The 14667-nt window shown below is 36.8% G+C and overlaps 2 protein-coding genes across 4 annotated transcripts in view; both read left to right on the forward strand.

Moving 5' to 3' along the window:
* The window catches only part of LOC105233298 (P protein), a 90032-nt gene extending 89232 nt beyond the window's left edge, over nt 1–800 (forward strand). For all 3 annotated transcript variants that reach the window (XM_029553412.2, XM_011215338.4, XM_019992842.3), the window contains exon 12: nt 76–800. In XM_029553412.2, coding sequence (XP_029409272.2) covers nt 76–160 — 85 coding nt within the window. In that variant the 3' untranslated portion in view covers nt 161–800. The remainder of the gene's footprint in view (nt 1–75) is intronic.
* Nucleotides 801–3908: 3108 nt separating this feature from the next.
* Nucleotides 3909–7000, forward strand: LOC105233297 (long-chain fatty acid transport protein 4-like). The gene is made up of 4 exons (XM_049455617.1): nt 3909–4836; nt 4903–5523; nt 5649–5850; nt 5919–7000. Exons 1-4 carry the CDS (start codon nt 4553–4555, stop codon nt 6858–6860), a joined length of 2049 nt encoding a protein of 682 aa, XP_049311574.1. The 5' UTR covers nt 3909–4552; the 3' UTR covers nt 6861–7000.
* Nucleotides 7001–14667: the final 7667 nt, after the last annotated feature.

Raw genomic sequence — 14667 nt, forward strand, 5'->3', positions numbered from 1 at the left:
AGTTGGCAACTCTGCGGCCCGCTCACACTCTCTTTTTTTAGCATTAATGCAAATAACAACAATTCTTTTCTACAGGGTCGGTTTTCCGGTTATGATCGGCAGTATTATCGTGTCCACCGCATATCTACTCTTCACACACGTACTCTTCGCCTGGCACTGAGCCTAGGGCTTGCAGGACTAACAGTCAAAATTATATATATAAATACATATATATGCATATATAAGTACCTCGTAGTATTGGAAAGACATTGCAAGTAATTTAGTTAAACGACATCATACGAAAGCATACGAGCTTAGCTAACCGAAAATTTGAGGTTAAATTTAGTTTTTTTTTCCACTACGACTAGCTCCGTTATTTGTAGATATGTATGTATAACAGCACTTGGTTGCTAAAACCAATAATTTTTTGTTCGTAAAAGAGTTGCAGTTATTTGGATTAGGCAAATTGAGTTAATTATTGAACGTATTCTAAAATTAAATTAGTGTGATGAAAGCAAGTTGGAGCGATTCTGCGAAGAATTGGCGAAACTTTCATTAAAAAAAATGAATTTAGGGAAAATTATTTAGCGAAAAATTCTACTAGTAAAACTTTTCCAACGTTTTATTTAACGTTTTCTGTTTCCGTTGTGGTGTAAATTATAGTGAAAATATTATAAATATTTAACGGTAAAAATTTACATCATTCTAAATAATAAACGAAATTTAAATCTAAGTGTAAAAAATCCAATAAAAACAATGCAGTAAATTTATAAAAATCAATTTCAAAATGAAAATGAAAATACAAAAAAAAAAAACGAAAATTGAAACAAAAACAACAAGAAAAAGATATTTTTACACCTGTTGTTAGTTTAGTCGATAGTCAGTGAAGAGTCTGTATGCAGTGTTTTGTAGCACAGTGTAGGCGTATATGTGATGCAAGATATATTTTGGGGCACCGATAGATGTTGGCGTACAGTGGTGTGCAAAAGTTTAGAGTTTTGAGCGAAAAAAATTAATTTCGTTAGCAAAAGAGTAAAATAAAAAATAAGAATTGGCTGCAAAAAGACGAATTAGCAAAGTGGCCACTTTTTAAGCGCTGTAACTTTGTAATAATATTTGCATAAGCATACTTTAAACTTTATTGTATTAAAAGAAAAATTCTATATATTTGTCCCGCGCTCCTGCAATTTTTGTTTCTCTGTTTTTCGTTGCTGTGTCCCAAGTAATCTAGTGATTATGAGAGATAAATAAATATATTTCACCTGGTTACACACTTACCTATCTATTTTCAAACGAGCTTCTAACGTTTATTCGCATATTTAGTTAGCAAAGTGTATAAATAAGTACGTACGATATACCCTTTATATTCTTTAAATCTATTTTAAACTAAAAAATTATCGACCAATTATCAAAATCATATTAGTAAATTATGAAATACTATAATTATTATGCCTTTTTAAAAAGATTTGCATAGTTTATAGATATGCCTTGAAAGTTTAATTAGTCGTATCCATACACACACACCTACATTTATACATACATATTACATATACATATATATTTGATTTTAGTTTATTATAATTTCATTATTATTGTAATAAACGTTATATTTAGCTATTTTATGTACCTACATTTAAGCGATATTGTTATTTATATAAATAAATAAAATCAATTCTACAAAATTATTATTATGAAAACGCAGCTAAGATTATTTCTAATTGAGCCGGCGTCACAGCTTTTATTGTTGTAGTAGAAGCAGAAATATTCTTCTACTTCGTTATTCGCGTAGACAACGCTAATCCGGTTATAGTCGTGTTTATAACAGCGCGCCCGTCGTTCTTCCTTTTCGCTCTTAAGCGCTAATTGGAGATTCCAAGTGCAGCCAGGTCCTTCTTCAACGATGCGGAGGTGTTCCTCTTTCTCTGCTTCGCCCGTCGTATACTGCGTCAAATACTTTCAGAACTGGAGCGTTTTCATCCATTCGGACAACATAACCTAGCCAGCGTAGACACTGTCTCTGAATTCGCTGAACTATGTCAGTGTCATTTTATATCTCATAGAGCTTATGATTCCATCGACTGCGATATTCGACGTGGCCAATTCGCAAAGGACCATAAATCTTTCGCAGAAACTTACTTTCAAAAACTCGTAACGCCGACTTATCAGATGTTGTCTTCGTCCATGCCTCTGTACCATAGCAGGGCAGGGATTGAGTGTTGGCAAGCGTTATTCCTCGTTGGATTCCTAGACTGATGTTGTTGTTGGTGTTAGTACTGATTCCAAGATGGACGAAATTATCTACGACTTCAAAGTTATGATTGTCAACAGAGTTTGATGTCAGAAGATATTTCGTTTTGCCCTCTTTCACTACCAGACGCATTTGCTTCGCTTCCTTGTCCTGTCTGAAGAAATCAGAACTAAAGGCGCAGTTGTTGAGACCAATGATAAGGATGTCATCGGCGTACGCCAGCAGTAGTACACGCTTATAGAAAATAGTACCTTTCCTATTTAGTTCTGTAGCCCGAATTATTTTCTCCAGAAGAAGTTTGAAGAAATCGCAAGATAGGGAGTCGCCTTATCTGAAACCCCACGTATGGCATATAGCATTGCCTTGTTGGATCCAAAGGTCGTCCGCATTAACGTCCTCCAATTCAGGCACGAAAAAGTCATGAAGCATGGCTCTATAGCCCATTGACTGTGACATTATAGTCAGGTTTTGTTTTGAAGAAAGATTGTTGAATGCCCATGGAGTAAATCAAACATTGACTTTTTGGGGATGTAACGGCGTCTCAACAATGGCTTGTAGATTATCGTAACTCCAAATGGGGCGTACTCATTCCAACAAAAGTCTGCCTTATCGCTAAACAAAATTTTCTAGTGAAAATCGAGATCAGTGACAGTCCGTTTTGGATCCATTCATCGAACGCGTTATGCAAGTCTAGTCTCTCGGCTTCAGTTCTTGCACAAGTTGGACTTTGTAAACTCGCAAAAGTAGCTCCTACCGCAAAATCTTCCATTAGGTGTATGGGCACATCTCCAATTTTGACGGGCGATGGCGGATAGAATTATTCGGGTCTTCTTCGATACTCTCCACAGAGTTAATTTATCCAGCATTATTCTGTCTTAACTTTATCCTTACTTGTCTCTCCACTTCAATTTTCTCAAACTATATTGAGTGCTCATGCCATATTATGCAAAAGTATAGTCATTCGATGAGGCGCCGTTAGAGTTTTCGAGAGAGAAATTTTGTGGAAAATGTATGGTTCTAGGAGCTTAAGGAATGGCGAATACCGCAGACGATGGAACGATGAGCTGTTAGAAATATACGACGGTATTGACATAGTTCAGCGAATAAAAAAAGGAGTGGATATGCTGGCTAGGGCACATCATCCGAATAGACGAAAGTACTACAGCTACGAAGGTGTTTGCTGCAGTACCCGCTTGTGGAAGCAGCGGAAGGAGAAGATTTCCACTTAGTTAGAAAGATCACGCGAAGAGCATTGTGGTCCCATTGGATATTTCCAACTGACGTCACATTTCGATAAGAAGAAACAAATGGCGCGCTATTGCTGATTCGACTATAATCGCCTATTAAGGGGTCAAAGTATTTAATAAAACTTTCCTATAACTATGAATTCCATTATATTTTTAAACCTACAGCGGTTTACCTATTAGGTATTTTACAAACGCGATTTATGTTTCACTAAATATTTGAACTTCTTTGGGGCTAAAAAGAGAGTTGCCAACTGTTAAAATCTTGCACAACTTGAAGTTGATTGCTGTAAATATGAGGCACCCGGTACCATAGCATACATATAACATATTTGTGGTGTCCTGCGAAAGCTCGTAAGCGCTAAAGCTCACACATATATACATACAACTCATAACGGTATGAGTACAATATGTGTGCGTATTTATAGACAGCTGTGCGAGTTCGTCCTTTTCGCGGAACTAACTAAGAACATTCTTTCGTGTGGTTCTCTAAAAAGAAGTTGTTTGTTATATAAAAAATATAATTGGGCTAAAAAATTAAATAATTAAAAAAAAAATAACTAAAAATTAAAATAAAGTGAAAAAATTACAAAAACAAATTGTGTTTTCGACAATATAATAAAAACAAAAACTAGAAAGTGTTCATTATCGATTTTTCGGTTATTCGTGAGTAGTGCAAAGTAACTTCGCTCCTTAAAGACGCTGCTGCACATTAAAACCCGCTCGGCTGCCAGCTATGCTTATGCGTAACTTCATATTTCGCACCAACTATTTGCCGACGCGTTCACCGCATCAACTATTATGACGACACTTACTGGCACGACAGTATCAGAAGTACCGTTATCGCTACTTTAAGAGCCCCACCTACACACCGGCGCCGCAGTCAACGGCAAATGATAGCGAGCACCATTGCCGTTGTGGGCACCACAATCATAACTGTCAACAGTTGCATGAAACACCGGACCTCATTGACGACACACACGCCCGTCACAAAAAGGATTCACAGCAGCAGCAGCAACAACAACCGAACTGCCCTAATCACACCACCATCGACATCGAAGGTGTTGAGCAACTAAGCCAAATGAACGGAGGCAATCAACCATACAACGCACACAAACGGAACGCCAACACAATTCGCGGCCAACAAGAAGGCGCCGCTTGTGGCGCTCTAGCCAGAAACAAGCGTAGAATACTCATCGTGCTCACAGTGGGCAGCACCGCCACGGTGGACACGCTGCTGTGGCAGAGCTTCGGCTGGATGTATGGTCTCCCCGCCATGTTCGCCGCCTTGTTCGTTATCATGCTGGTAACACTGGGCTGGCGCTGGTTCTACATAGCCGCCGTAACGTACAGACGTGATTTTACGTAAGTCTCATACGTAAGCATTAAGCTACCGCAATAAAGATAATACAATTCCTTCACACTTTATAGCGCTTTGTGGGCCTACATTAAACTGTTGTTGCTCATAAGAGTTTGTGAGCGTAAAAATTTCAATATCGGCTATATGTTTGATAAGAAGGCGCTTCAACACCCGAAGAAGTTGGCGATAATCAGCGAGACACAACGCTGGACCTTCCGTCAGCTGTATGACTTCTCCAACCACGTGGCCATCGCATTCCAAAGGCAGGGCTATGGCAGAGGTGATGTTATCGGTTTGTTGTTGGAGAATCGTGCGGAATACGTTGGCTTTTGGTTGGGTCTCTCGCGCCTTGGCATTGTCACAGCGCTGATTAACACCAACTTGAAGGGTCCGTCGCTGCGTCACAGCATCAATGTGGCGAAATGTTCGGCGCTGATATATGGCGAAGATTTCTGTGAGGCCATTGAATTTATAGCGAATGATACAGCCGCGAAGTTGTATCAATTCAATAACGAAATCAATAAGCCAGTACGTGAGTCGGCGTCCGATTTGGCGACACTACTGCACTCGGTTAGGCATATGAAGCTCACACGTACGGCTGTGCAATCACCAAATCATCACGACAAATTGATGTATATTTATACCTCGGGTACCACGGGCCTACCGAAGGCGGCCGTAATCTCACATTCACGGTAGGTTTTCAGTGCTTTTCACGAGTTATGGCACAATATGTATATCTGTGTATGATCCAGAAACAATATATATAAGTACAACTAAACGAGCTAATGGAGCGCGACTAAATAATTTGTTTTTACAGTTATATATTTATAGCGATTGGTATACACTTTATGCTGAAGTTTAAAATAAGAGATATTTATTACACACCCTTGCCACTCTACCACACGGCCGGTGGTGTAATGAGCATAGGACAAACGGTGATCTTTGGCTCAACCGTTGTCATAAGGAAGAAATTTTCGGCTTCGGCATATTTTGCGGACTGTGTGCGCTTTAGATGCACGGTAAGTCGGGTCAAACTATATATATTAGTATATAATGTATACCACTAATGTTTTATTACCGCTACCAGGTTGGACAATACATCGGCGAAATGGCGCGTTACGTCTTGGCTACGCCGTCAACTCAATACGACCGCCGCCACAGGATACGTATGATCTTCGGCAACGGTTTGCGTCCGCAAATCTGGCAGAACTTCGTGCAACGTTTTAATATACCAAAAGTAGGTGAATTCTACGGCGCCACCGAGGGCAATGCGAATATTATCAATAATGACAATACAGTCGGCGCTATCGGTTTCATCTCACGCATATTTCCGCAAATTTACCCCATAGCCATAATAAAGGCCGATCCAGACACGGGCGTACCGATACGTGGCGCCGATGGCTTGTGTCAGCCTTGTGCACCCGGCGAGGCGGGTGTGTTCATTGGCAAGATCATCAAAGGCAATCCGTCGCGTGAATTTCTCGGCTATGCAGATGAAGGCGCGTCGTCGAAGAAAATTGTACGTGATGTCTTTAGAAAAGGCGACATGGCATTCATATCAGGCGATCTGTTGACTTCGGACGAGCGTGGTTACTTGCATTTTGTGGATCGTACGGGTGATACATTTCGCTGGAAGGGTGAGAATGTGTCGACCAGTGAGGTGGAGGCGCAGATCAGTAATATCTCGCAGTTGAAGGATACTATAGTTTACGGTGTTGCAATACCAAATACTGAAGGTCGTGCCGGTATGGCTGCTATATATGATCCAGAGCGTCAACTAAATCTTGATTACGTTGCATACGAACTGTCGCAGGTGTTGCCACCATACGCACGTCCGCAATTCATACGGATTTTGACTAAACTTGATATCACTGGCACTTATAAACTGCGTAAAGTTGATCTGCAAAAAGAGGGCTACAATCCGCATGTCATCGACGATATGCTGTTCTATAGAACAACTTCCGGCAGCTATGAATTACTCAGTCGGGAAGTTTTCGAAAAGATAAACCAGGGTCTCATACGATTCTAAATCGCTATTATTTACTGTTTCACTGTTGCTATATCATAGATTTATCCTTTTGTAGAGAATTCATTCAATCATACTAGCCAATTTGTAGATATTATTTTAAAATAATTTTAAATAAAGTTTAGGCAACACAAACAATAGAATTTGAAGTTGTTTTTATAAAAAGTTTTACATTTTTTTCTCGAATTGTACGAGTATTTTTTCGCATTCCAAAAATGAGAACGCGGAGCAGAAATCTTAACTCTTCACACGTTAGTCGGGTCTATATAAAGGCACTAAAAGTTATCAGGAAAGTGTTTTCCCTACGGTATAACAACTACAAGCAATCTGTTGTTCACTAAAGATTCCCAAAACCTGAACCATGTTTCATTTTACTCACCATTACTTGGGTTTCTGACCCCAGTGAAGTCAGAATATGCGTTGTTTTACCTTATTATGAGCAGTGATCTTATGAATGGGCGAAGAATGGAGCCATGTTCACGCAAGTGAAGAAAGTTCTCTGAGCGTCATTTACTTGGAAGTGGCCAGAAACGATTCTTTTACATATGACTCAAGCAGCACACGACACCCGTCTTAGACTAAGTATCCTCTGCGTAGCTAAAAAACGTCCGTTTTAAAGCGAGCTAAAGTGTGAAGCGAAACATTCCTCCCCAGGTTTGTGTGTTGTATTTGGAACCCGCCACGTAAAAAAACACCCCCAATGAAAAGACGAAAACAGTCTCGGATGAAAGACTTCGCTTTTGTACTAAGGGTGCCGAATTAAAGTGCATGCGGCCCTGCTGATGCCCTCTTAAGAGTAAAAGCTGATGTTACTGCCATCCAATAAGTGCGATGGACAGGACAAGGACTGAGCCGAGTAGGTATTTCTGGCATTTACTATAGTAGCCTTATAAAGGATTCGTGGTGGAAGAGAAACTCCGTTGCCGAGTCCTGGCATTCGCCCCGTTTAATGAATGTCTAGCCACAATCGGTATCAAAGCAAAGTTCTTCATCATATCGCTGATTGGCGACCACGCCCCGACGGAAGAAAAGGACGATGTGACCAAAGATGTCTTCTATGAGCGCTTGGAGCGTACCTGTGAGAGCTGCCCCAATGTCAAAATCGTGCTTGGTGACTTAAGGACTTCTATGGCCCAAAGATCGGTAAATTCAGCGTCCATGAAGAGACATCCCCAAATGGGTTGAGATTGATCGACTTCGTCGGAGCTCGAAATATAGTTACCTGTAGTACTACATTTCAGCATGTGAAAATTCATCAAACTAGCTGGCTGTCTTCGGATTGGAAAGCCACCAACCAGATTGATCATGTTGTGATTCCTTAAGAACTTTCAAAATAGGCTCCTTCTGCGTCGATGCAACGCTACCAGCGTGATTTCCAAGCATTGAAGAGGTCACGGAAGGCATTCTCCGGAATAGCATTGAAAGGTGCATGCTGCTTGGATACTCTCTGTCGTCTCAAAATGCTTGCCGTTCATCGGCCTTTTCAGGCAAGGAAACAAAAAAAGTCCGGGGAGTAGGGCGGCAGCGGAAGCGTTGGAATCCCGGTCTTGGGTAGTTGTTCACAAAAAATGCGGTATGAGCCGGGGCGTTGTCATGGTGCAACTTCCAATCGGCTGCGATGTCTTGTCGGACCCGATTAACCCTTCGTTTAAGTCTCTTGAGGACTTTTACGTACAACTTGGCGTTGACGGTTTGTCTAGGTAGAACAAATTCATAGTGGACGATGCCTTTGATGTCAAAACAGACAATGAACATCGTTTTTACTTTGAATTTGCTCATTGTTCCCTTTTTTTTGGGCGAGAAGATGATGGCGTGTGCAACTCGGAAGAAACGCCTATTTGTCTTGGGATCATACTCAAAGATCCGTAACTCGTCACCTGCTTGAGTTTCACACAGAATTTAATCGCGTACCTCTGATCTTCGTTAGAGCTTTTTCGGCTGGTACCACCTGTATCGAGCTGTTTTGATCACTTAAGCCTCTTATCTCCGCTTAATTTCCAAATATTCACGAAATATCTTAATATATGGCAATACTGTAACACATAATTTTACCGCTACTCACATTTAAATTAAGAAATGCCTAAAAGTATACACTGCTAAAATAATTATGAGATAAAAAATAAATAAAAATAAAAAAATTAAAAAACAAATAAAAACAATTTTATTTGCAACACATAATTATTTTCTGATTTTTTTTTTTTTACACAAAATATTTTGGAAAAAAACATTTCGTTCGTAATAACTAATGGGTACTTAAGCCAGTACTTATAGGTAAACTTTTATGAGTAGCCGAAAATGGCCGGACATTCAGTACCCGGCTGCAGGCATGAAAGCGAAAGGCGCGAACAAACACACTGCAAAACAAACGATTGCAAAATAAAAATTTTTTTTTTGTTTTTTTGATTTTGCAATAAAATTATAGATATTTAGTTGAGTTCATAGGTGCATGCAGACGCCGGCGCAGTTAATGACCTGCTGCAGTGCCGCTGTCTGTGTTGATTTGTATGCAGTGACTTACTTGTTGCAAGTCACCTCGCGTTCACGCTTTTATTTGCCTTGAAGGGTTGGAGTGTTTGCAGCAAATTCTGCTAATTACAGTAAAGTAATAACGGTAAATGTGCAAAATTCCAAACATAATTGTATTTGCGCATGCGTAGCTAACGTTGTATGTGGACGCTTGCATTGCTAGTGGAGTATAAATAAAGTCATTAAACTCACACAATCATATTTGGAAATATAAATATACATACATACTTATGTATATGTAAAGTCATAGTTTAGTATTCATTTGTCAACTGGCAAATAAATTATGACTTCAGTGCTGACGAATTGACGGATGAGCTGTCGGCTAAAACGAGACTAAAATAGTTATCAACAGCTTGAGCGGTAGCTGAGGCAACGCTTAGCGCAGGTGAAATCTCACATTGTTAACACAAGCATACAAACACACATACATGCCTGTATGCTGACACTCACTTTTAAGACGAATGGACAGACAGTTGAACAGTTTTATGATGCATAATCATGGCAGAGTGCTGCAAGCACAAGTTAATATGAGTTTATAAATAGATTTACATATATGTTTATAAATATATGTAAATATGTATGTACATATGTTTGTACGTATAAATGATCACATCAGACCAGCGTTGATAATAGGCGAGCAGTTACGCTTCATTCCTTATCGGGGTAAACACTGGAGTATGAAGTTAGAGTGATGTGTAGGAAGACAATTGAAATTTGAAAATATACTTACATACTTACATATAGGTACCACATACATTATATACAGATATGTGGCATGCCATTGAAACATTGTCTTTCTGGCGAATGTCAAAAAATTACATAATAACAATTATAAAAAAATACCGTTAAAATAAAAAAAAAATATACATACTTCAGTGAATTTTTGTCGTAGGTGGGCACTGCGACCTGAAACCACGTATTATAATATTTCAATATTATTATTTAATTATGGCATATGTGTATGTGCATAGTTTCTCATTACTTTTGAGTTCAAAGCATTTGAGTAGCACTAGTTCGTAATGAATTTTAGAAAATATTTTCTTATATTTTTTATAATGCCAAAACTTGCTTGCTAATATTTTTATTGATGATCACCCAATCCTTTAAAGTTTATTTACATTTCTGAATTTCATAAAATCCATTTTATCGGTCGTAAATATATGTATGTATATATATATTTATATAGTATATGTAATACTATCCGGCTTCACACGGGTATTTTTAAATTTATTATAGTTTTGTACACACTGTCTAAACTATGGACTGTTTGGTCTAGAGAGTGGAAAAAATTCCTTCCCCAAGTTTAAGCAGTTGCGGTGGGAAATCACCACCAGTGATTCCATGAAGATAAGCTCTTATATTCATCAAATTTTTAATTTATATAGTATATTAAGCATTTTTTGACGATATCTGCTCGCATACCTCTGTTAATGACAGGAAGAGTCTGTCGAAAATCTCCAACAAATACAAAAGTTATTCCGCCCACGAAAGCAAAGGAGTTTCTAAGGTCTTTTAGTGTTCTGGCCGTGAACTCTATATGTGTTTTATGGCTCATGGTGCATTCATCCCACATAATCAATGGGGCGTCTTGTTAACCAGGAGGTCCATTTTTGCGGATAGAACCTATTGATCCAAAAAAAAAATTGTTTTTGTTATTATTCACGCTATAATTGGCCCTTATCAGTGTATGTTAGATAACATTCTCTGTCTAAATTTAACATTCTCTGTTAAAAGTAAGTATTGAAATATTTTTTTTTGAATTTATGTTCGTAAGTCGGTTAAAAATTAACATTTTCTGTTTTTTTTTTTTACAAACTAACCTCATTGGATTACCGTCAAAGTGGTTCAGGCCATTTTTCATTTCATGCAAGGGTTTGGTCAGCTATAGTGAACAGACAAAAAAACCAACTTTTTTTATATAAGATTTGAGAATATTCTCCGAAAATTTTAAATTGATCCGGGAAATAGTTTCGGGGATATAAAATTTGAAGCCGATCGGTTGTCGGTTTTTGAAAAAATTTTCTTTGCCAGGCACCTATAACATTAAACACGTTTTTCTCGAAAAGCTATTTCAGAGTGGTGATGGGAAATTTTTCAGATGAAAATTTAATGTTGGCTCTTTGTTCGAAGCTCATTTTCGCGCCGATAACACAAACATACTGACACTTAAAACACAATAACTTCACTTCCAATCTATGAAATGTCATAAAGTTCTCACTGGACAATCAATAAAGATAGCAAATTCTAACGCACCAGTCGACATATAGATGGTGTTACCAGGAGGCGCTAGATTCCTGTTTACTTTGGAACGCACCTTGTATATTCCAAGATTCCAATCACGTTATTACGAATTTAAATGGTAAAATTTCTTATGATTCTGCAAAAAGATTGTCCAGCATATAAGAAAAGTCTGCATTAGCTTGAAGAATTCGTCATTGAAATAAACTAATTTCCAAAAGTGTTACTCTTGAGTGCAGTGCAGAGTAGGTCTAAAATAAAATCTCTCGACGTCGTGGCATTTCCTTTAGCTACCATTTTCTTGGTAACGACTTGCAATTGAAGTGTCGTCCCACTATGTTTTCACAACATCTGCCATCTCTCCAAAACCTAGAACACTTAATCGTTATATCACCGACCGAACACTCAGTCTTCATATCTTATATAGTTCTTTTATTTACCTGATAAGAAAAAATATCAGACATTTGCTACGAAAAATCTATATTTCATGCAATTTTCTCAAATTTCTGAGCAAAACTTATAGGATATATAAGTAAGATTTTTTCTAATATGTTAGTAAGTCATATGAATTATTTTGTATCAACTCCTAATGATTAATAGGTCTTATGAGTAGCTTTTTCAGTACTTGGAGTTTCCCCTTTCTCGACCAAGAACTGGCTGATACTCGAATTTATTTGATTTTGGTTAGAATATGAAGTGTGTAGTGTTAAGCTGACCCTGTATTCATATACTTTTGTTTAGACATTTAAAATAAAAATGTTTTCCAACACCTTCAAACAATTACTTTCAACAATGTAGTGTGTTTTGAGTCGTTTATTTGATAAAATTGCTCGTAAGCTTACCTTGAAACTGGTCTCTGAACTAGTAAATACAATTACTTGTATGTTGAATTGTCGAGAATAGCTTAGACGCGTGTTTAAGAGTAGAAACTCCAAGCAAACACCCAGAATCACAGCATATGCCATAAATGTGATTGCATCTATTGACGTACATAAGTATGTATGTATATACATATGTTTGTAGCATAATTATGGACGATAAAAAAATGTATGAGCATCGGTATGTCTACATATGTACATAATTTTTAATTCTAAAAACCGATTTGTTGAAAAAGGAAACATAAAGCACTTTATTTAGTGGCAACAGGTCAATTATATTTCGTAATAGTCTGAGAAAATTAATATTTATACTAACACATATACATATACTCGTATACATATACATATATATTGTATATATACCTACATACATAACCACCCAAAATATAACCAAAACTGGCAAGAAAATTAGACACGGACAATTAAACTCAAAATAAAAACTGAAATTGATTAATTAAACTAAATGTATTCATATATAAACAGGTGTGTACATATGTGTATCTAAATATATATTGGTATATGCACATATGTATGTATATTTAACCGATGTAGCAGCTGCGGCTTAATAAAATACGAAGAAAAATAGCAAAACACAGCAGTCTCATAGACTTCACAAATCAAATGCTCATAAATTAACCGAATCGTACCCGAACTGTACCTGAATTATTACCCGAATTAAATCTGAATTACCACGTGTTTTAAGATTTTAGGTGTAAATTTGAGGAAGATACTTCAAAATAATAAAGCAATTTCACGCACAGTGCCTGCAAATACTGTGTATACCAGTGCATATCCACATAAAGCAACAACAAAAATACGCAACGTTATTAAAACAGCTTCAACGCAGCATAAAATAATTAAAAAAAAAACAAAAAAACCAATGAAAAAAAAAAATTTTAATTAAAAAGTCACCAAAAGTAAATCAGCTCAAGCGAACTATAAAGCATAAGACTCGCTTAGTCTGTAGCCAACAAGACACCAGAGTGAGCGAGCCGCAAAGAATGACGCCAGCGGCAAGCGGGCCATAATCAAGTTGCCAGTTTGCCGATGTTGCAACACTCATTACGACTAAACGACTAAAGCGTAAATACAATGATACAATGTTGGCTAATAACTATTAAAAATGATAATAAAAACAAAAACAAAGAAATATTAAGAAAAAGCTTGCAGAGCAAATACAAGTTATTTATTAGCTAAAAAATGCTGCTAAAAATAATCAACTGAGAGTAGAGTACTCGCAGTGTGTTTCGCCGCAACACCTCGCGCCGGTAAAATAGCGGTACAGTGGGATGTTTTAAGTTACTAAAGAGTTAAGTTCAGTGTTCTTAAGGCACACCAGAGGTATTTTAAATATATTTAACATATTTATTATGTTTATTTATGTTTCATTATAAAATTAGGGTGGATCAAAAAATTCGAATTTTTTTTTCGCATGGTACTCTGAAAAATGGAAATATGTTAAGTCAAATAAAAAAAATTGCAAAACTCATAGTTTTGTAGGAAATAAGCTGCTCTACAAAAATTATCTTTTTGTTTTTTTTTCCTCTGAAAGTCATTCTTTGACGATAATTATTTCGTAAACTCTTAACTCAAATTATAAGAGACCATTTATTATTATTTTTTTTTATTTTATTTTAGACCCACCCTAAAGAATACATTTTTTATTTTATTTAAAAATATTTAACTCGGCTTGCATTCTTTATATACATATATATATATTGAATAGAGACAATTTTTTTATTCTTTTAATTTGAGTTTTTTATTTTAGACCCACCCTAATGAATGAGTTTTTTTTATTTAAAAATATTTAACTCAGCCTGCATTTTTTATATATACTGAATAACACACCATTTTTATTTATAATAAATTTATCTTTATCTTTCATTTTAGACCCACCTTAATGAATAAGTTTTTATTTTATTCAAAAATATTTAGCTCAGGTGGCATTCTTTATATATACTAAATAAGAGACCATTTCTTATTACTTTTTATTTTAGACCCACCCTAATTAAGAAGCTTTTTTATTTCGGCTTGCATTCTCAGTATACATATATTGAATAAAATACATTTTATTATTATTATTATTTTTATTTTAGACCCACCCTAATGAATACGTTTTTTTATTTTATTTAAAAATATTTAACTCAGCTTGCATTCTTAATATATAT

Source organism: Bactrocera dorsalis, chromosome 1, assembly GCF_023373825.1.
Source record: "Bactrocera dorsalis isolate Fly_Bdor chromosome 1, ASM2337382v1, whole genome shotgun sequence".
Classification (NCBI taxonomy): Eukaryota; Metazoa; Arthropoda; class Insecta; order Diptera; family Tephritidae; genus Bactrocera; species Bactrocera dorsalis.

Excerpts from the sequence above, each read along its gene's own strand:
- LOC105233297 (XM_049455617.1), top strand. The coding sequence starts at position 4,553 with ATGAACGGAGGCAATCAACCATACAACGCACACAAACGGAACGCCAAC. Across the intron at positions 4,837-4,902 it reads ACGTACAGACGTGATTTTAC|CGCTTTGTGGGCCTACATTA; the intron begins GTAAGTCTCATA and ends CACACTTTATAG. Across the intron at positions 5,524-5,648 it reads GCCGTAATCTCACATTCACG|TTATATATTTATAGCGATTG; the intron begins GTAGGTTTTCAG and ends TTGTTTTTACAG.